This window comes from Phocoena phocoena, chromosome 1 (assembly GCF_963924675.1).
Source record: "Phocoena phocoena chromosome 1, mPhoPho1.1, whole genome shotgun sequence".
Classification (NCBI taxonomy): domain Eukaryota; kingdom Metazoa; phylum Chordata; class Mammalia; order Artiodactyla; family Phocoenidae; genus Phocoena; species Phocoena phocoena.
The window spans coordinates 20,685,856-20,706,744 of NC_089219.1; the positions used below are offsets into that span (position 1 = coordinate 20,685,856).

Here is a 20,889-nt window from a genome sequence, read left to right on the forward strand (position 1 = left end):
CTTGTACCCTACCTGGAGCCGGGGCGCAGGAGATTCCAGTGTCGCCTTCCGGGGCGGGGTTAGGGGGTCCTAGGGCCTTGTAATGGGGGGGAGTAGGGCCCAGGCTCCTTTCTAGCCTTTGCCAGGGTGAGGCCCAGGACATTCAGAGTGTGTGTGTGTGTGTGTGTGGCAGGGGGAAACAGCCCCCGCTGGGGGGGGAGAAAGAACATCTGGGGAGCTATTCCAAACGAGGTGAGTGGGGGAGATGGGTAGCCCTGGCATGGTCCCCTCCGGGGACCAGGTTTGGGAGGGAGGAGCCAGGAGGGCCTCTTCTGGGCTGAGCAGAGCGCGGGCCCAGGGCTCGCGGTGAAGGCGGGGCCCGCACTCTTCGCGGCGGGGGCTGGGGGTCCGTGCTGGGAATGCCGCGCCGCGGGGGCCGGGGCGGGGCTTCATTGGCCCCGCCCTTCGCGCAGGTAGCCAATGGGCGCGGCGGCGCCGGGTGACGGAGGGAGCCGAAGTGCGAGTGCCGCGGCGGCGGCGGCGCGGACGGCCCAGCGAGAGCTAGAGGGTCTCGGCGGGCGCGAGGGGGTTAGGGGGCGCGGGGACGAGGGGACGCGGGAGCGCGGAGCCTGGGACCACGGGACCTGGGAGGCGAGGCGGCCCGGACCGCCGGTGGAGCGCGGGCCGCCCAGCGGCGGCGCGATGCCGCTCGCCCAGCTCAAGGAGCCCTGGCCGCTCATGGAGCTGGTGCCGCTGGACCCGGAGGTGAGTGAGCTGGGCGGGGGACGGGCGCTGGCGGCCGGCGAGCCCGAGTCCCCACAGGGGCGGGGCGGCCCGCGGCGCCTCTGTAGCCTGGCGGGCGCCCGCGCGGACGCGAGTGCCCTCCGATCTCTTGCCCCCTCTCCGGCGCCACCCCCTTCTGCCCCGGGTGTGTGTGCGCGAGGGACAGTTCCGCCACAGCGCCGAGAAACCCCCTAGCCCGGAGAGGGAATGCCGTGGTGCGCTGAGATCTGACCCCCGCCTCACCCCACACACCTAGGACCTGTACCGGGAGCTGTCGGAGTTTCCTTCGTTAGGGCAGACGGCCAGGGCTGGGGTGTCAGATGTCTCGGATTCCACAGAGACAAGGATCATGGGACCCCCCCCCCCACTTCTCCTTGATGTCTCCCAGCGCCCTACCCCAAGAGCTCCCGCTACTCGGCTGCTGACCCTAGAAGGATTGTCCCTCTTGACCCTAGCAGTTGTGGAATTTGGGGTGACACCGCCCGTCTGGGGCTGAAACTCTTGGTTTTCTTTGCCCCAGCCTAGGGTCAGAGGACACCTGTGTCACCTGCTCCAGGCTGGGGGGAAGAGAATGGGGAAAAGCCCTTAGACATTGTGAAAATTATTCCTGGAGATGAGGAGAACGTTGGTTCCTGCCCCGTCCCATAGGAAGGACTGGGCCCCTGAGGAGTCTGGCCTCTGCCTGCCTAGCGTCTCCCAGAAGCACCTCCTGCCCTCTGAGGATTCTATGGTGCTAGGCCCTAAGCTTGCAGAAGGCCAGCTCTTCCTGTGCCCTTTGACCCCCAGGGTCAAGGTCAAGCCCATCTGCCAGCAGATGGAGAAAAAAAACTTTTCCCTTAGCCTCATTCTGGGAAGGAGGTAGGTGATACTGCCTTTCCAGAGGGGATGTGGGGATATGCAGGGAGGGCATGGAAACCTCAGTGAGCCTGGGAGCCAAGGTGATTTTCTTCTGGCTTGGGCTCGGAGCCCCTGCTTAGATCCCCTCCTCTGCCCTCTCTTAACTGGGGCAACCACCAAGTGCCCTGCCTCTCAGGGTCACAGGTTGAGATCAGAGTGAGGATCCCTGGTCCCCAGAACCCAGGGTGTGCTGCCCCTTTAAAGGGATGGTCATGGCTGACACTGGCTATTGGAGGGTGGACTCATGGCAGGATTAGGTAGCCAACCTGAAGGCGCAATTTGGAGTAAATTGCTTTGGGATCCCTGCCATGGGGTTTTTACGGGCCCTGCTCCGTTCAGAAGTTCTCTCGCTGACTCACCCTCTGAGGTGAGGAACACTGCCCTCTGCAGCCCCTATCCACCACAGCCCACCCCCCAAGGACTGGGGCACAGGGGGTTGGGGAGGTGCTCAGAGGTGGATTCCTTTGCCTTGGCATACCATTGAGACCTAGGCCTCCCTAGAGGAAGGTGGACTGGGAGGGGCCAGGGAGAGACTTAATCTGAGGACTTACCATGGGTTATACTAGTAGGGAAGAAAGACACCCAGGAGCTCAATTCCCAGTCCAGGGCACTACTTCCTGTTTCTCTTTGGGGAATCCTGGGGCAGGGGCCAGGTTTAAACAGGAAACTCAACTCAGTTTTAGTACTGCTGCAGCTGAACTCTGAGAGGAAGAGACTGGCTTATTTCCTAGGATTAGGGGGGCTGTGATTTCTCTAGGAGCTTCAGCTTGGAAACACTGTGTGACCCCCAATCAGTCTTTAGCCTCTCTGGGCCTCTGTTTCTCCAATGGCCAGGGCTGGGTTCTGGCCTCTGCTTTCTGGGCCTGAGAGGGTACAGAGTCCCGAGTACCACTGCCCATTTTCCTCCTCCCCACTCCATGGAGGTGCCAGGCGACTGGGTGTTATTGTTTGGGTAACAGGAGCCATGGGGCAGCCAGGGCGCGGGTTGGGCTGTTTTCACTGGAGAACAGGGCCTCGCTGTTCTTAGCCCAGGTGACATGTAAGTGATACAGCAGCCTGACCTGCAGGTATAGGCGCTGCTGCTGGCTCCTGGCCAGGAAGGAGGCAGGCAGAGGGGCTGGTGGGGGCATTTGGCAGAGGCCTGGGATATAGACTGCCCTGCCCTCCCCATGACGCTGCCGAAAATGGGCTGCTGGGAGGCGGGGCCTTGTCTGGGGTGTGGCCCAGGTGGAGTAAACCCATTGGAAGTGTGGTTGACGATTCTGCCTGGGCCTTCCCTGGCCTTGCTGAAAGCAGTAACCTTGACCCCAGGCCCAGCCTCGCTGTGTACAGAGCTTCATTATGTGCCACCCACCCCACTTCACCACTGTTACCTTATTAAAATAAAACAACTCTCAAAACAACTTCTCAAGGTAGGGATTATTACCCCCATTTTCATATGGAACAGCTGAACTCAGAGAGGAGAACTGGCCTGTGAATTAATGTCAGAGTCAGAATTGGAACCCAGATCTCTTGTCTCCAGCCTAGTTGGGGGAGGCTTAAGGACAGGGAAGAGCTGGGATCAAACTGGCCCAGGTGGAAGGTACTCCAAGAGAGGCTCCGGGTGTTGGCAGACTCGCCTGTCCAGCCTTTGCTGAGGGCTGGTGGTACCAGCCGGCCCTGGCACCTGGCCCCCAGCTTCCAGCAGCGCGCAGGGCTGCCAGTGCTGGGCTCTGAACCCAACTCCTGGGGCTGCTTCCTGCCTGTGGGGCACGTGCTGTCTTTGTCCATCTGCTGCCCGGCCTCTCCAGACGCTGCCCTGGCCCCTCTTCCCGAGACAGAGCTGGTTGGGCGGGGAGGAAGGATGCATGGTGAAACCCATCTCTGACCTCTGGGGAGGGGGCACAGTGGTCTGGAGGCCCTCCGCAGCTGTCCCCATGAGTAGTGCTCTCTGAGGAAGAGGGAGGAGAGTGGGTCTCCATCCTCCAAGAGGCCAAAAGCCCTTTCCTATACCAGATTTTTTAGACAAGGTCTTTCATTCAGTATTCTGCAAGGTCAGTATCATTGTCCTCTTTCGTTCATTCATTCGTTCATTCAGCAAATATTTATTGAGCACTTATCATGTGACAAGTACTAATCCAAGCAGCAGGGTACAGCTGTGAACAAGATGGACCTGCCCTCGTAGTACAGATGAGGAAACCGAGGCTCAGAGAAGTAATGTGACAGACACAAGGTCAGAATGAGAGGCTGGCAGAGCTAGCATTAGTGGCTGTGTCTTTGTGGCTGCAGACCTGTGTTCTTTCCACCATCTGTGCAGCAGTCAGACCAGAGGGGCAAATGAGCCCTGTCTTCCCAGGACCCTGGCTCTAAGGGGAGAAGCTCACCTGTGGTCCTCTTTGCACTTCCAGTCCTTTCTCCAGGGCTGCCCATTCCCCTCTAGAGACCTTGTGCAACAGCTCTTACAGGCGTGGGGCTCCATGAGGATGGCATCCAAGCTAGAGACCCCTGGACTGGAGGCAACCAAATGGGGCCTGTGGAGCCCCCTGAATCCTCCAGGATACTGCTCTGTCAGCGCACATGTCTGGGTACGCCCACCACCTCCTCCCCTCCCTCATCAGGGATTCAGGCTTGCAGCCACATGACTCTGGGTCATGGCCCGATGTCTTAGGGACCACACGTAAGTCCCTCAACTCTCTGAACCTTGTCTGAAAAATGGGAGTAATAGAACTTTCTCTGGGGAATTCCCTGGCGGTCCAGTGGTTAGGACTCTGCACTTCCACTGCGGGGGGCCATGGGTTTGATCCCTGGTCGGGGAACTAAGATACCGCATGCCGCATGGCATGGCAAACAAACAAACAAACAAACAAAACTTGCTCTGGCCTCCTTGCTCTCTTTGCTGGGTTGAGCTTTCATTTGACAGGCTACATGCTGGACCCTGATCTGGGTGCCAAGGAGATGATGCTGGACAAGTCATGGCCCCTCCCTGAGTTAATCTGCAGTTTGCTCGGTGCTGTGAGGCCCAGAGGAGGGAGGAAAGGGCTTGAGACTGTGTGGACAGAGGAGATGACATTAGAACTGAGTCCTGGAAGAAGACCAGGGGTTTGCCAAAGTGACCAGGCAGGAAAGGTTTTCTTGGTAGGAGGAGCCACCGTGCAGACGCATGGGGATGTGAAACAAGCTGGTCTGTTCAGGGTCTCAGGTTGATCAGTTTAGCTCCGTAATAGGGCCTGATAGTAATAATGGGGACTGTTTGTGGACCAGTTACCTGCCAGGCATGTGTACTTTACAGACACTATTTTGCTTGCTTCTTACAGCCACCCAATGAGGTACATTACTTTTATCCCCATTTCACAGATGAGGAAACTGAGACCTTGAGGAATGAAGTAACCTCAGGGTCATGCAGGTGGTAGAAGCCAGAATTTGAACCCACAAGGTCAGGTTCCAGAACCCACATTAATCACCTATGTTGGGCAGTTGGTGATGACGGCTTTGAACGCCATGCCAAGGAGCTGGGACTTTATCCTGCAGGCAGTGGGAAGCCGTGGAAGGGTTTGGGGCCTGGTACGTAGGAGGTTCTCAATAAGGAGTGAGTGAGTGACCAAGGGAGCCGATCACTCAAGTGTAACGATTACAGTTGAGTTTTAGGAAGGCTGAGGATTTGGAATGGGGGAGGCTGGTGTATAGGCCGTTGTTACCATCTGGGGGAATTATGTCAAGAGTCTAGAATGCTGGGTGAAGTGGAACTCCATCTACAAATGCACCGTGCCTCCCCCTCCCCCCAGCCCTGGTCGACCTGGTCCTTCTCCCCAGGCTTCTGAGAGATGACAGGTATGTGTATGCGTGCGTGGTGGGGCCTGTAGAACACTGGCCCCTGGGGAGGATTAGGGGCATTAAAGGGGCTCAGGGGGCAGGATGTCCTGGGAGCAACAAGGGGAGGGCTGCTCCAGGGGCAGGGAGATTATGTAATGGGCAGAGCACAGCTATGCCTGCCGCTGCCGAGCAAAGCAGCAGCTGCCCTGTGGACCCGGCCCCTGGCTCCAAAGTCCTGGGTCTTCCTGGCCTCTCCACACTCTCGCTGTGCAGGAGGGGTGGGGACAGCTTCTTTCAGCTTCCCAAGGCCCAGATGGGGTAGGTTACTCACCTCATATCACACAGGAAAGGGATGGTGTACCCCAGGGTGAGTAGCACCCACCTGAGGGTGAGGTCTGGGGGCTGGAGGACTGCCCAGGGGCGGGCTCCAGTGCCTGCCTCTCTGCAGGTAGTTCCCCTAGCTGGGCAGTGGGCTGCTTTTCCTCAGTCCTCTTTTGAGCACCTCCTGGCATCAGAGACTGGATTTTGAATCCCCACTTACCAGCGGTGTAACCTTATGCGCCATCACTAGGCCCCTCTGCGCCTCAGTTTCTTCCTTTGCCAAGTGGGACCAGGGCCTGCCTCCCAGGTCAGGAGGGTTTAATGGTGCCACAGGTGTGAGGCACTGAGCCCAGTGCCGGGCATGTGGCAGGGGCTCGGAAGAGGAAAGCTGTTAGCACCAAGCCCTAATCTCTGCCCTCCCAGGGCTCCCCGTTTTTTAGGAGGGGCAGGCCCGTGTGTAAATAGTCCCTGCGTTGTGATAAGTGGTAAAATGAAGGATCGCAGGACCGTAGTGGAGCAGCAGTGATTCTGCGAGGATAGGGAGGGGTCCCAGAGCAGGCAGGGCCAGGGTGCCCACCATCACTGGGCTGGACGCTCTTCCAGACTTCGTTTCCTTCAGCCCTTGCATCAACCTTGGGAGGTGATGTAAATACCTTCCTGCTACAGATCAGGAAACTGAGGCCTCTTGAGTTGGTTAGTTGGCATGCACAGTTTGTCTGTGGCAGAGCTGGGAGTCCTTTCCTTCTCACTGGGAGAAGGTGACATTTGAGCTGAGCCTTCAAAGATGAGGTATTTGCCAGGCAGATAGCCTGAGGGAGAGATGCCGGGAAATGGTCCGCCTGAGTTGTGAGGGGCTGTTGCAGGAGCCTTGATGCCTGTGCCCTCCCTGTGAGAGTGGAGGTAGAGAGGACACAGCCAGAACTCCTGCCCTCACCTCCATGGCCCCCTAGCTACTGGGAGCAGCCGAGGGCGGGGTTGCCCCATGGGGTCTATCTTTGCTTTGTGCCACTCTGCTAAGTTTTGACAGTGTTCCCTCATCTCCCTTCTCTTTTCCAGAATGGACAAGCCTCAGGGGAGGAAGCTGGACTTCAGCCGTCCAAGGTAAGGACCGGGGCTAGCACCAGAGCTAGGGACTGTCAGGGGTGGGGGACCGTTTGCATGGAGTGGAAGAGGAGGGAGGCCTGCCCTCGTTCCCCCCAGGTGTGAGGCCCTTTGGCCCAGCTCAGCCTTCCTTCTCTGGTCCCACCTAATCCTCGAGGCAGCCCTGTGTGTCAGGATTACTTGCTCCAACCTTCCTGTTTCTCAGGTGAGGGGACTGTGGCCCAGACAGGGTCAGAATCCAGGCTAGAACTCTGGTTACCCATCACCCAGACCAGGACACTCGCTCAGTTTATTTACTCGTGGCAGCTTGGCCGACTGTATTGAGACGGTGAAGGGGTGCTGAGAGAGGCTCAGGTCTGCTGGGCCTGACGTGGGCCTGGAATCATCTGGGCACCTGGCGCTGGAGGGAACCTGGTGGCCTCAAATCTAACCAGGGCCCAGTGCCTGGCATGTGGCGCACAGGCCATTTCTCAGGGACCCCACCTCCCAGCCCCAGGCTGGCTCCCTCTCCTCTGCTCTCTCTGCTTCCCCTGGGTTCCTCCCTTCAGCCCCTCAGCTCCTGTTGCTGGTTTTGTGTGTTGACAGAAGTACCAGGACTGGGTGACAGTTGTGTGACCTTTGGTGGGTCGTTTGTTTCCTCTGGGCCTGGGCTTTCTCATCTCCATGTTGAGTGCCTCCAATTCTCGAGGAGCTGTGAGGTCACAGAGCTGCTGGCTGTGGAGGGGCTTTGGAAGCCGCCAGGCAGGACAAAGTATGGGTTCTGGCAGTAGAGCCAACCTGAGTTCGAGTCCTGGCTCCACCATCACCATTTGACCAGAAGCTTCTCAAAAGTTTCCTCAGCTGTACCTTGGGAATAATAGTAACCTACTTCTCAGGAGTGACGTGAAGGACAAGTGAGGTAGCAACTGCTTGCCACACAGTGCCTTCAGCAGCAGCAGCGTGGATGCCCTGCTGTATCGCTCAGCGCCACTGACTGTTAGTGGCCACACCCTCCTGGCCTGGGTCTGCCTGGGCACCAGACCACGAGCTTGACCTTTGATATAGACCCGGAGCTGGTCCTGATGTTTGCCTTGACTCAGCCTCCTAAGATAAGGGAGCTGAGCTACCTGGGGTAGGGCAGGCTGACAGAAGTAGGCTCCCACCCCCTCCTTTTTTTGGTACTATGGCAACCTTGGACCACCAAAAGCAGTCCACGTGGTGTGGACTGGGCCCCTTGGCTTATCTCAGCCCCATGTCTGGAGAATCTCTCCCCACAAAGGAGCTGCCCCTGGTTGCCTAGTAACAGAATGAAGGGGCTGTAGGTCTCCAGTGAAGACCCAGAATGTTCAGATCTTGGGACTGTGGTTCTGGGAGTTGCAGAAGTGCTTGCACCTTTGAGGGAGCTGGTGGTGAGTGCAGCTTCTCACTTCAGTGCTAGAGAGGCTGGTTGGGAAAGGGCAGGAACTTACCCAGGCGGGCGACCTACATTTGATCCCAAGCCTGGGACTCCTTCTTGCTCTAGAGCAGATCCTGGGCTGGGAAGGGAGATGTGGCTGGACACGATGGGTCAGGGAGAACCTCGAATGCCACGTTAAGGGAGAGAAAGCGCCATATCAGGAGCTTTGCATTTGGTTCTCATAACACCCCTGGAGGTTAACTCTCCCCATTTTACAGATGAGAAAATTGAGGCCCAAGGTCAAATAGCTGGTGGGCGATAGGGTCAGGTCTTGCCTGACCAGAGAGCCCACCCTCCTCCCAGCCCAGGAAACACACTGAGTGCTGAAGAGGAGGAGCACTGGGTCCCCGTGACCCCAAGTCCCATCATTCCTCGGAACCTGCTCATTCACCTTCTCCACTGCTCCAGAACCTCCCAGCATCCCCAGTGCCCACTTCTGGGCTCAACACACCAGGGAGCGCTCAGCCTGTGGTCAGGACCTCATCCCTCTGTTTAGTGGAACAAGCTGGCAGCAAGCTGGTTTATGTTTTACAACATCAGACTTTCAGTGCACCCTGCTGTAGCACTGGGGACCCCAAAATGAATTCAACACCCACCCTCAGGGAGTTCCCAGTGTTGGGGGAACGGTGGTAACAGGAAAGCTGTGTAGAGGGCGCTGTGATGGGGAAGAACAGGCTGTGGGCACCTAAGACCTCCATTCCGCGCCAGGCCTCATAGTGGGCAGTGAAATATACCACCTTCCTACGTGTCTCTTGGGGGCATGATGAGATGAGCGCATCCCGGGCAACCCAGCCAGTGGCATCTGAACTCAGGGCTGAGCGTGGACCAGGACAATCACTGCTGTGTGTGGCAGAAGAGGAAGAGTTGGGATGGGCCATGGGGCACCAGGTCACCTTCCCTGCAGAGCTGGCATTTGGCTGGGCCTCGAAAGGCAGGATTTGGGCAGCTGGAGAGAAAAGTGGGCCTTCCAGGTGGAGGAGAGGCCTGACTTGGAGGGGGACTTGGGAGGCAGGGGCTCTGAGTTCAGAATCCTGCCCCTCTTTCTTGTTTGTTGTGTAACCTTGGGCAAGTGATTTACCCCTCTGAGGCTCAGATGTCTTTTCTGTAAAAGAATAGGGTCCACCCCACAGGGCCACCCAGAGGAGGGAATGTGATGTGTATAAAGTGAAGAATCCAACAGGGTTTGAGGCATAATATTGGTGTTTAATGCTTGCTTATTTTATCCATTTCAGGCAGAAGGGGAGATTGGGGTTTTAGCAGCTATAGTGAGGACTGCAGTCTAGGGTGAGAGCTCCTGGAGTGCACCTGGTGCCCTCAGGCATGCTGGGACTCCATTCACCCTCCCTCCCTTCCTGGGGGTGGACTGGGTGCCCCAGGCCCCCTCCCCCGGCTATCTCCGGAGCTGGACCCCTTTGAAGCTCCTGCAGGTCTATTTTGAGAGCTGAGCGTCTCCCCCCTCCCCTCCTCTCTTCCTGTTTATGAAACCCTGATCCCTCCCGGATCCCTCATGCTCCCCCTGGCTGGAGCTCAGGCAGGATGTGACTGTGGACTTCGGGGAGCCTTGGGAGCTTCAGGTGTTGAGGGGAACTTCCCTGGGACTAGCCAGGGCAGGCTAGCCCACCTTCCCAGCACCTGAGACCTGCTGGGCTCTGTCCCTTCAGCCTGCCCAGAGGAGGCCCTGCGGCAGTAAGAGTGCCCGTGTAATCCAGGGAGTTATGTTTACCACATCCCTTTGTTTCTGTGGCCCATTTTGCTTCTAGAAACAACCTTTTGAGGGTGGAACAATCTAGTTTTGACCTCTATTTTATAGAAGAAGAAACTGAGGCTCAGACGGGGAAAGAGATTTGCCTGGGAACACTCAGCTAGTGAGTAGACGGTTCTTAACTTCCCACGCTGTACTCCTGGCCTCAAGCCTCTTTTCCACGCTGGTCTCTTCCTACACGGAGTGTCTAAATTTTTCCTCCTTTCTGCCTGGCCAACTCCTGTTCATCTTCAGGGTCCAGCTGGACTGCCCTGTCTTCCTGGACCTCACCCCCTGCAGATAGTTAGAGCCTCTGGGCACCTACAGCACCTTGACTGCACTGTGTCCCAGGATAGTTGTGTCTTGTTATTGTGTATTTATTTTGGGGACAGGTCTGCCTTAACATGTGCGCCTCCTAGTGTCTGGTTCCTGGCCTGAGGACAGAGCAGCGGGCCAGTAGCTGTGAGTGATTTCCAGAGGGGAGGCAGGCTGGCAGGGCTTGCAAGGAAGGTGATAATGAAATGCTTAGAGTGTAGGCTTTGGAAGTAAACAGGTTGATTTTGCCCTGAGCTCTCCCCCTTTCTGGCCATGTGGCCTTGGGCAAGTTACTTTCTATCTGAGTCTAGTTTTCTCCTCTCTGAAATGGGATCAGTACTTCCTTGGAGCTAGGACACAGGGCCTGGCAGAATCCACACCAACAAAAGTTGAGGGAAAGAATGACTTCATACAATAAATGTTCAATTAATAGGCACAATTCTTATTGTCACTCCATGCCAGTCCTGGCCTCGGGCCCAAAGCCACCTCCCCTATCAAGGATGCCTGGGAAATGTAGATCCCTCCTCACCTGCCCAGAGCATGCTGGGAGAGGCGTCTGGGGACATCTGTCCCATCAGAGGGGGCAGTCCTGGGAGGCCCTGCAGATGATGCCAGCTGGGGGAGGGGCTGTTGGTGTACATTAGGGCCAGAGATTAGCAGGTGGGCTTGGGTTGCAGCTGCTGGAGGGAGGCCCAGTGTGGGGACCCTACGGGCCAGGGATCAGGTGGGGGGGATCTGGGCTTCTCTCCAGCTGCCTTGTGGGAGGAAGTAAATAAGAGGAAGTATCTCTAGGGGGAATGGGGCAGGGACCAGGGGGTGGGGTCTGGTGCTGTCCTCCCTACTCCTGCCACCAGCGGCCTCACAGGCCCTGCACATTCCCTTCAGTGAAGGCAGTTCCGAGACAGTTTCCTTCCTGTTGCCCCTTCCCGTACCCTGCTAGCCATGGAGAGTCTTCCTTTGCTTCCGAGGGATGCAAGGGTTGAGGGGCCCCAGCCGGCACTGGACCAGAGAGCTTTGGGGCTCTCAGGACTGCCACAGCCTCCAGACCCCAGACGCTCCAGAAGAAGCTGGAGTACAGTGAGAGGCCTCGGTCTAAGGAAGCATCTTTCACAACACCCAGCAGGCCGTCATCAGGCAGTTATTGGAGGCCCTGTGGGGACTGGAAGGGGAAGTTCGGTGTACGTGGGAGCGTTTCCACATAGGGGATGTCTGTGGAAATGGTTTCCGATCATCGGACTGTGTGCATTTGTGTGTGTCATTTTCTGTGGGTGTGCTGGTGTCAGTGATGTGGTGAGGCCATCTGGCAAAGGGCTGGGCCTGGTCAACCCCTGCCCCATGGCTACCTGCTCCTCCTCTCAGGCCTCTGTGAGGTTCATGCTAGGGCCTTCTGCCCCCTTGGCCGTCCCAGGGCCCTGGGCTGGCAGGCTTCTTAGGGCAGGGTGATGCCCGCTCTGGGGGCTGCCATTTTGGGCGGGCCCAGCCATGGGAAGGTCACTACAGGGGAAGGATTTCCCATGCTCCGGACCGGGACAGTCAGAGATGGTGGCCTTGGTGACCTCTGCCCCCCATTCTCTCCAGGGGCTGTTTGCAGGTGTGGGGTACCCACTGTGTCACTGCCTCATCTCCTTGTAACTTCTGTCTGTGTTCTAGTCTTCTTTCCTTAGGATCAGAGGAGATGAGGGATGTCTCTCTGGGCCCACCCTGGAGCCCCGGGTTTGGGGTCTGCACTGTCCCCTCCTTAGCAGGGGAGCCTAAGCCGTCTTCTGTCCCTCCTTCCAGCAGAGGGGGAAGTGAGAAGGAGTGGGTCAGGGACCCTGCCTGCTCGGCCAGGAAAGCTGAAAAAGCAGAAGTAAGGGGAGTAACTGGGCCCTCTGACCGCCAGCTTGGGCCCCACCATGCAGACCCCGGCAGATTTCCCCAGAGTTGAGAGAGACTCACTCCCCTGTCCCAGAAAGGTGAGCAGAGGGTTGGCCTGCCTCCAGCGGGGTCTGTCATGACTCTGGGCAAGGAATGGGTTTGGGGGTGGCTGTGTCCCCTGGGGTTTCTGGGTGACTGCCTGTGTCCCCAGGGAGTGTTCTCAGTCAGAGGCAGACAGACAGGTGGAGATTCAGACCTCAGGATGGGGTGGGTACTGGACGGACGCTGCCTGCTCCTGCTTGTTGCTGTGTGGTCTTGGCCCTCCCCAGCCCCTCTCTGAGCTAGGCTTTCTGCCTGTCCCACCCACTGGGTTACACTCAGGGGCCTGATTAGCCTGCAGCTTTTGTGGCTGTTCAGGATCCCCTGAAGATGGGGCTGTGTCTCTGAGGGTCAGCATCTCGAATGGGAAGTCCCTAGACTGTCCTGGTACTAAGGGAGGGGGCAGGCTTGGAAAGGCAGGACATGGCTCTGGCTGACTTACCTGCCCACGCTTTCCTGGTACTTGAGGTCTGCTGACCCCAGGCCAGGCAGTAACCAGGGGAAGAACTTGGGTTTGAGCTGGCTCTGCCACCTGTTCACGTTGAGCCTGGGTGAGTCACTGTCCTGTGGGCCTCAGTTTCTTGTTCCTGAAGTGGGGGATGACAGCTTTGGGATATTTGGATCAAAGCTATCCGTTTGCACTCAGGAGACATCCATCTCGGTCTCCAGTGTCTTGATCCTGGGCCCCTCAGGCCATAGCATGGGAAGGAAACTCCAGAGAAATGGAATTCCTCAGAGATGAGTCTGCCACGAATACCAGACTGCTCTCCCAAGTGCTGGGAGTTTGCAGGTGATGTCCCATCGCTTTCCTGCCCCCAGGCAGACTAGCAGGAACCTGGAGGTCTTCCCTTAAGTCCAGAGTCTGACTCTCAGGGTATCTGTGTCTTTCCTGCCTGTATGTGTGCCCTGGGTATCTGTCAGTCTCTTTGGGCCTCACTGATGCTGACTGCTGCCCACCTGCCTCTGTTGTTGAGCTCCTGTCTCTGTCTCCACTTCATGAGTGTCTGTCTTCACCTGTTGGGTACATGTCACGTACTGGGTGCCTGTTGGGTCGTGTCCCCTTCTGTCTCTGCCTGTTGAGTACATGTCCCCATCTGTCTCCACCTGTTGGGTGCAGGCTCCCATCTGCCTCTGCCTGTTGGATCCCCATCTGTCTCTGCCTGTTGGGTACATGTCCCCATCTATCTTTGCCTGTTGGATATGTGTCCCCATCTGCCTCTGCGTGTTAGGTATGAGTCTCTGTCCACTTCTGCCTATTAGGTGTGAGTCCCTTCCTGCCTCCGCTTGTTGGGTACATGTCCCCATCTGTCTCTGCCTATTGGATGTGTGTTCTTCCTACCTCTGCCTGTTGGGCATGTGGACTCTCCTACCCATCTGTTGGATGCCCACCTTCATCTGTCTTCACCTGTAGGATGCCTGCCTCTGCCTGTTGGGTGTCCCTCTTTATCTGCCTCTAGATGTTAGTTGCCTGTCTCTCCCTGTTGGGTACCTATCTACTCCTCAGTAGCTGGGTTGGCATGGGGCTTTCCCTTTGAAGGCCCACAGGGAGGATGGGGAGGAGGGCCCGAGGGCAGCCCTCAGGCAATAGGGAGGGGGAAGAGAGAGGAAGGGAGCGTGGTAAGGGAGCTGGGAAACCACAGGCCCTGAGTGATTGGCAGTCCTGGGCTGCGCCCAGCCCCCGCCTTCACCCTGCACATCCGCCTTGGGCCTGGCCACCTCCGCAGCAGCCCCGGACGCTGCCTGCTCCTGCCATGGTGCCTCTCCCCAGCCCAGGCGGATGGAGCGGGATCCCAAGCTGCCCCGTCTGCGGCTCTGGGCCCTGCTTCCCTGGCTGCCCAGGAAGCAGCGGCCCAGGATCAGCCAGACTTCTCTGCCTGCCCCTGGCCCTGGCCCTGGCCCCAGGCGGGACTCGGTGAGTGTGCCCAGATGTCTAGGCCTGGCCTGACTGTGGCCCTTGGAGCAGGTGCCTTGGAAGCCAGTTTAGCCTCAGCTGGCTCTGGGCTCTCCTTGCCCACGCCTGTCCCTACTGGGTGATTGGACCCTGCCCAGACTTGCTTCCTGGGGAAGTGAGGAGGCACTTCAGGGCTCCAGGGCCATATGGACAGATTGGAGGGAGGGCAGAGGGGTCCTAGAACAACTGGGACATGGCAAGGGCTTTCTAGTAGACTTGTATGAAGGAAGTTTCAGAGGGTGGAGCATAGAGTCTCTGGCCTTAGCTCCTACCCACCCCAGACTGGCCCTTACCCGGTTGGTGGGGGAGTCTGAGGTGACTCTTGGGTTCTTGTGTATCTCAGCCCTGTCCTTCTAGCCAGAGACAGCCCATCTTCCATCTTGACTAGGAACAAAAGCCCAGTTGTGCCTTCCCAGTATGAGAAAAAACCCTACTTCCTATTGTGGCAAAACCAAAACCTTTGCAGCAGGGGGAGGGGAGCCGCACAGGGAGGACCTGGGGCAGGTTCGTGGGCCTCAGCCAGAGCCTGGGCTTGCCTCCACCTGGCGGTGCCTGGGCATCCCTCTGGGCCTGAGCAGGCTGGAGCACCAGGAGGTATAGGAGCTCACCTGACCTGGCACCTTGGTAATTTTCCCCTCCCCGGCTTTTGCTCTTGATGAACTGGGAGGCCCTGTCAGGGTAGCTGGCTGGTTGGGCCTGTAGGACCCTGTCTGCCGAGATCCGGTGGGAGTAGACTTGGATGGGGGGACATGCCCTATGCTGACCTGAATGGGGCCCACCGTGCTCACCAGCTCTGTTCCTCCATCAGGATGAAGACGTCCTCAAGGAGATCTCCATCACGCACCATGTCAAGGCTGGCTCTGAGAAAGCCGACCCATCCCATTTTGAGCTCCTCAAGGTTCTGGGCCAGGGATCCTTTGGCAAAGTGAGTCCTGAGCCTACAGCTGGAAGGGCAGCGCTGGTCATGTCAGAGGGCAGGTGGGAGGGTCACCTTGGAGCTTAAAAGATCAGAGGGCAAGGGTTGATGTGTCTAAGGGGAGGAGGAGAGAGGTCACCGTGGTACCCAGTGGGGACACAAGGTCAACTTGGTGCTTAGGGAAGTTGGAGGTCAGCCTAGGACCTGGAGCGTGTGGGAGCTGATGTGTTCGACCCCTGCCCAGCTCCTCCCCTGGTTTCCCCTGCCGCTGCCTTCTCAGGTCTTCCTGGTGCGGAAGGTCACCCGGCCTGACAGTGGGCACCTGTATGCCATGAAGGTACTAAAGAAGGCGACACTGAAAGGTGAGTGGGGGGTATCTCCCCATGCGGAGCCCAGGTTGGGCACAGATTGAAGGAGACAGCCCAGCTCTCAAGGGCCTTGGGTCTGATGGAGGAGATAGCTCTGTCACGAGGAGTACCTGGTCTGAAGGTAGAGAAACAGGCCTATTCTCAGCCGCTCCTCATCCCCCACTTCAGCTGATAGCAAAGACAGGGTCCATTCAGAAGAACAGACTTCCGGGGATTAACCCCACCCCTTCCTGCTCCCCTTAAGCCAAGTGCTGACTGTAGCTGAAGGTGCCTGGAAGGAGGCAGGGGGAGAGTGCACTGTGTTTGCGGGGGGCCTTGTGCTGTCAGCAGAGTTGCTTCGCAATGTTAGGAGAGTCAGCGGGAGATGTCTCGGGGTGGAGAAGGGCATGAGAGGAGAGGAGGGAACCCGGGAAAGGAGGCAGCTGGGTGGGTAGGAGAGGGTGGGTCAAGGCAAGGCCGCAGAGATGGATGGGCTCAGAGAAGGGAGCTGAGCCCAGGTCTAGAATCCCGGACTTGCAGAGGGCGTGAGGGTGGTGGGAAGTGGGCTTTGGGCCCGGTAGTGTCTCTTTGACCAGCCTGGGAACCAGTGTGGCCACTGACCAAGTGAAGCGGGCCCCGGCTGGGCTGGGGGGTGGCGGAGAATAGGAGGTATTGGCCTTGGGGTCATGGAGCCACAAAGGGCTGTCTGTGGGGTGATGCAGCTGTGGTGCTCCAAGGCCATCCTGGTAGGGATGGGAGTCCTTCCCCAGGAGGGATGGTGGGAGGAGAAGAATGCTGCGAAGGGCTCCCAGGCTGGGGCAGGAGAGGCTGAGCAGACTCTGCAGCGCGGTGCAGTTGGTGCTGTGACCAGGGAGCCCGGGAGAGCGTGGGTTGTAGCCTCAAAGGGTGTGGGCTCACATGGGAGTAGCCTTTTTTTTTTTTTAATTTATTTATTTTATTTATTTCTTTTTCGCTGTGTTGGGTCTTCGTTGCTCGTGTGGGCTTTCTCTAGTTGTGGCGAGCCGGGGCTGCTCTTCGTTGTGGTGCACGGGCTTCTCATTGCAGTGGCTTCTCTTGTTGCAGAGCACAGGCTCTAGGCGCGTGGGCTTCAGTAGTTGCAGTGTGTGGACTCAGTAGTTGTGGCTTGAGGACTCTAAAGCACAGGCTCAGTAGTTGTGGCGCACGGGCTTAGTTGTTCCACAGCATGTGGGATCTTCCCGGACCAGGGCTTGAACCCGTGCCCCCTGCATTGGCAGGCGGATTCTTAACCACTGGAATGCCAGGGAAGTCCCGGGACTTTTACTCCTTAAAAAAAAAAAGGGGGAGCTTCCCTGGTGGCGCAGTGGTTGAGAGTCTGCCTGCCGATGCAGGGGACACGGATTCGTGCCCCGATCCGGGAAGATCCCACATGCCGCGGAGCGGCTGGGCCCGTGAGCCATGGCTGCTGAGCCTGCGCGTCCGGAGCCTATGCTCCGCAACGGGAGAGGCCACAACGGTGAGAGGCCCGCGTACCGCAAAAAAAAAAAAAAAAAAAAAAAAGTGTTTGTGGGATGTCTGCTGAGACCCATGAGTCTGAATTTCAGGCCCAGAGAATCTGCCCTAGACTGGAATTAGGGATTTTTATGCCAGATGGAGAGGGGGCTGATGAAGGCATCTCAGGGAGAGCCATGGGGGCAGAGGCTAAGGGTACACAAGGAACAGGATGCTTAGACTGGCTGGATTGAATGGCCTCCTTGGGGCATGGCAAGAGACAGGGCTAGAGAGATGGGCAGGGCCAAGGGCCAGCCCTGGGCACTGCCGAGAGATGTGAGGAACAAGTAGAAAGGAGAGTCCTTCTTTTTTTTTTTTTTTTTTTTTTTTTTTTTTGGGTACGTGGTCCTCTCACTGCTGTGGCCTCTCCTGTTGCAGAGCACAGGCTCCGGACGCACAGGCTCAGCGGCCATGGCTCATGGGCCCAGCCGCTCCGCGGCACGTGGGATCTTCCTGGACCGGGGCACGAACCCGTGTCCCCTGCCTCGGCAGGCGGACTCTCAACCACTGCGCCACCAGGGAAGCCCAGGAGAGTCCTTCTTAACCAGGGCTGGGCGTAGCTGTGTTGGGTGGCCAGACCCTTGGTAACCTCCTTCTTCCTCTGACCAGTGCGTGACCGCGTTCGGACCAAGATGGAGAGAGACATCCTGGCTGATGTAAACCATCCGTTTGTGGTAAAGCTGCACTACGGTGAGACTGCAGACCCTACTTGAGCTCCTACCCTACCTGCCAGCCTTTGTCCTCGCTGGTGGGCTGTTGCCTTCCCTGTATGTTGCCCTGTCTGCCACCCAGCAGGCTAAGGAAGTTGGGATCAGAGGGGCCGGGCCCAGGGCCCAGCTGGTTCCACCATGGCCTTTTCCCATCTCCCCAGCCTTCCAGACTGAGGGCAAGCTCTACCTTATTCTGGACTTCCTGCGTGGCGGAGACCTCTTCACACGGCTCTCTAAAGAGGTGAGCTGACACCCCACTGCCAGGGCACCAGGATGGAGCTGGCACGGCAGTGAGACATCAACCTGAGACTCCCCAGACCTGCCCAGCAGTCCCTGACCCACCCTGGGACAGAGCCCATTCCCTGGCAAAGCCTCTGAGAGTTTCCCCCAAGATGGTCTGAGGAGAATCAGGCTCTGGATCTGATGCTGCCCTGATTCCAGAAGCTAAGGGTGGCTCTCACCTCTTTCACCTCCATTCTTTCAGGGCTTCTCTGCGCAGGGCTATGAAGGATGCAGAGAAGCCCAAATCCACCTAGAAAGCTAGATGCTTTAACATTATGTCCCGTTAACCAAAAGGATTTTGAACTCACATAAAAGAATTTGAGGACTTCCCTGGTGGCGCAGTGGTTAAAAATCCGCCTGCCAATGCAGGGTACGCGGGTTCGAGCGCTGGTCTGGGAAGATCCCACGTGCCGTGGAGCAACTAAGCCCAGGCGCCACAACTACTGAACCTGTGCTCTAGAACCCGCGAGCCACAACTACTGAGCCCACATGCCACAACTATTGAAGCCCGTGCGCCTAGAGCCTGTGCTGTGCAACAAGAGAAGCCACCGCAATAAGCCCGTGCAATGCAATGAAGAGTAGCCCCCCGCTCGCCACATTTAGAGAAAGCCCGCGCGCAGCAACAAAGACCCAACGCAGCCAAAAATAAATAAACAAATTTATTTGGAAAAAAAAAAAAGAATTTGAGCCAAATATAAAAATGGGACCATTAATACAACTTAAGCTTTAGAAGAGAACCAAACTTTTTAAATTTTTAAAATGTTATTTTAACGTCTAAATAGATAATACATGATTGAAAAGAAAAATATTCATTGAGAAGTCTTCCTCCCACTCCAGCCCCCTCTACCACCCCCCCACAGATAAACATTTTATTGGTTTTTATCCAAGCTTCCCACATTTCTTTGGAAATACAAACCAATTCATTGTGTTCTGAATCCTGACCCCTACTTTCTTACATACAAAGTACTGTTCTGTATGTACCGTTCTTTATCTTGCTTTTTTCACAACAGTGTATCTTGGAGATGGATCCATATCAGAACATGGAGGAATCCTTGTTCTAGTTTATGGCTGCATAGCACTCCATTATGTGGGGGAGAGAGTTTATTCTAGTCTACTGCTTGACCCTTGGGTTGTTTCCAGCCTTTCGCTGTTTGCATTTCAGTGCTACCATGAGTGACTTGGATGCTAGTCATCTTATTCTTCGGACCCTTCATACAGAGAAGGGTGTATGGCACTGGAATCTCTAAGGAGGACTGGGAAGCTGCTGACTGCCCAGTGACCCAGCTCCTGAGGAAGAAGTGATCCCAGCTGAAGCCCTCTCCCGCCTGTTGCAGGTTATGTTCACGGAGGAGGATGTGAAATTTTACCTGGCCGAGCTGGCTTTGGGCCTGGACCACCTGCACAGCCTGGGCATCATTTACAGAGATCTGAAGCCTGAGAAGTGAGTGAAGGCCCAGCCGCGCCCGGCCTCCCTAGGGTGTACAGAGGCAGGCCCTGGGGCCTCTTCTAGGACAGAGCCAGCCTGCCGGGGTACGGAGCCAGCCTGATGGGCTGCCCCATGAACGGGTGGGTGGAGCAGAGTGGGGGAGGCAGCAGGCTCACCCGAGGGGCTGCCTGATCTCTAGTAATGCCATTACCAAGGGCCAGGTACCTCTGTGCCTGGGTGTTGCCTACTTTTTTTGCTAATCCAGTGTGACATCTGAGATGCCACCATTGAAGGTCATTCCTTGATATGGCCCTTCCTAGAATTTTCCTTAACCTCTGAATATTCTCAAGTGGTAACTTGGGAGCCAGGGGCAGGTGCTGAGGTGGAATGAGATGTGGCTTTAGAGTCAGGCAGACCCGATTTCAAATCTTATCTCTACCACCTACTAGCTCTATGACCGGGGGAGTTATTTAATCTCCCTGAGCCTTAGCTTCCCCATTGTTAAAATGGGGCCATGAAAGTACCTACCTCACACAGTTGTTTCAAGAATTAGCAAGAAGGTAGGCAACACACCTACAGGGCACCACCAACACCCACTCCACCTGCCCATTCATCAGATGAGCGGCCCTGGGTGGATCACCTTCTCTGGGCTGGACCCGACCCCCGCAGGCCCCATGGTGTCCCCTGAACCCACCGAGGGCCCACAGCTGGGGCGCCCTGACTCCCATCTCTCCATTGCAGCATCCTTCTGGATGAGGAAGGCCACATCAAACTCACTGGTGAGTGGAGGGCACCTGACCCCTCCGGTTTCAGGGGAGGGCAGGATGGGCTCTTGACGGGCCTGGGCTGAGTGCCAGGGGATCCGCTTTTTCTGAGAGGCTGTGCCAGGCGCTTGGAAGCGGTCAAAAGCCCAGGCCCCAGACCTGGAAGGGCCTGGGTTTGAATCCCAGCTCCCCACTGAGTAACCTTGTGCAGGTCACCTAACCTCCCTGGGCCTCAGCTTCCTCCTGAGTGTGATGGGGGTGATGCCCTCAGGCCTCTGGGCAGGAGGGATAGGTGTGCAGGGAATGGCAGCAAGGAAGGCAGGGAGTCCTGAAGATGTGTCTTCTTGCCCTCCTTGCCACAGACTTCGGCTTGAGCAAGGAGGCCATTGACCACGAGAAGAAGGCCTATTCCTTCTGTGGGACGGTGGAGTACATGGCCCCCGAAGTCGTCAACCGCCAGGGCCACACCCACAGTGCAGACTGGTGGTCCTATGGGGTGCTGATGGTGAGTGCCCAGGCAGGGGTAAAGCATCCAGCCCAGGCCCTGGGCCTCAGTTTCCCCATCTGTGTAAGGGGGTGGTTGATGGTCTCTAAGGCTCTCCTCTTGTCCTCTCACAGCTAAGCTGGCCTCACCCTCCACCCAGCT

General features: G+C 57.2%; 1 protein-coding gene across 5 annotated transcripts in view; it reads left to right on the plus strand.

Annotated features, from left to right (window-relative positions):
- The first annotated feature begins 583 nt into the window (after positions 1-583).
- The window catches only part of RPS6KA1 (ribosomal protein S6 kinase A1), a 36,598-nt gene continuing 16,292 nt past the window's right edge, over positions 584-20,889 (plus strand). Inside the window, exons 1-9 of one of the 5 annotated variants that reach the window (XM_065874376.1) lie at positions 584-744; positions 6,826-6,870; positions 15,077-15,193; positions 15,465-15,546; positions 17,671-17,751; positions 17,933-18,012; positions 19,388-19,494; positions 20,221-20,258; positions 20,606-20,748. In XM_065874376.1, coding sequence (XP_065730448.1) covers positions 682-744; positions 6,826-6,870; positions 15,077-15,193; positions 15,465-15,546; positions 17,671-17,751; positions 17,933-18,012; positions 19,388-19,494; positions 20,221-20,258; positions 20,606-20,748 — 756 coding nt within the window. In that variant the 5' untranslated portion in view covers positions 584-681. Of the gene's footprint in view, positions 745-6,825; positions 6,871-12,256; positions 12,317-13,098; positions 13,108-14,094; positions 14,230-15,076; positions 15,194-15,464; positions 15,547-17,670; positions 17,752-17,932; positions 18,013-19,387; positions 19,495-20,220; positions 20,259-20,605; positions 20,749-20,889 lie in introns of those variants that run through there. The other 4 variants (XM_065874383.1, XM_065874392.1, XM_065874366.1 and 1 more) reach the window with 4 other exon arrangements.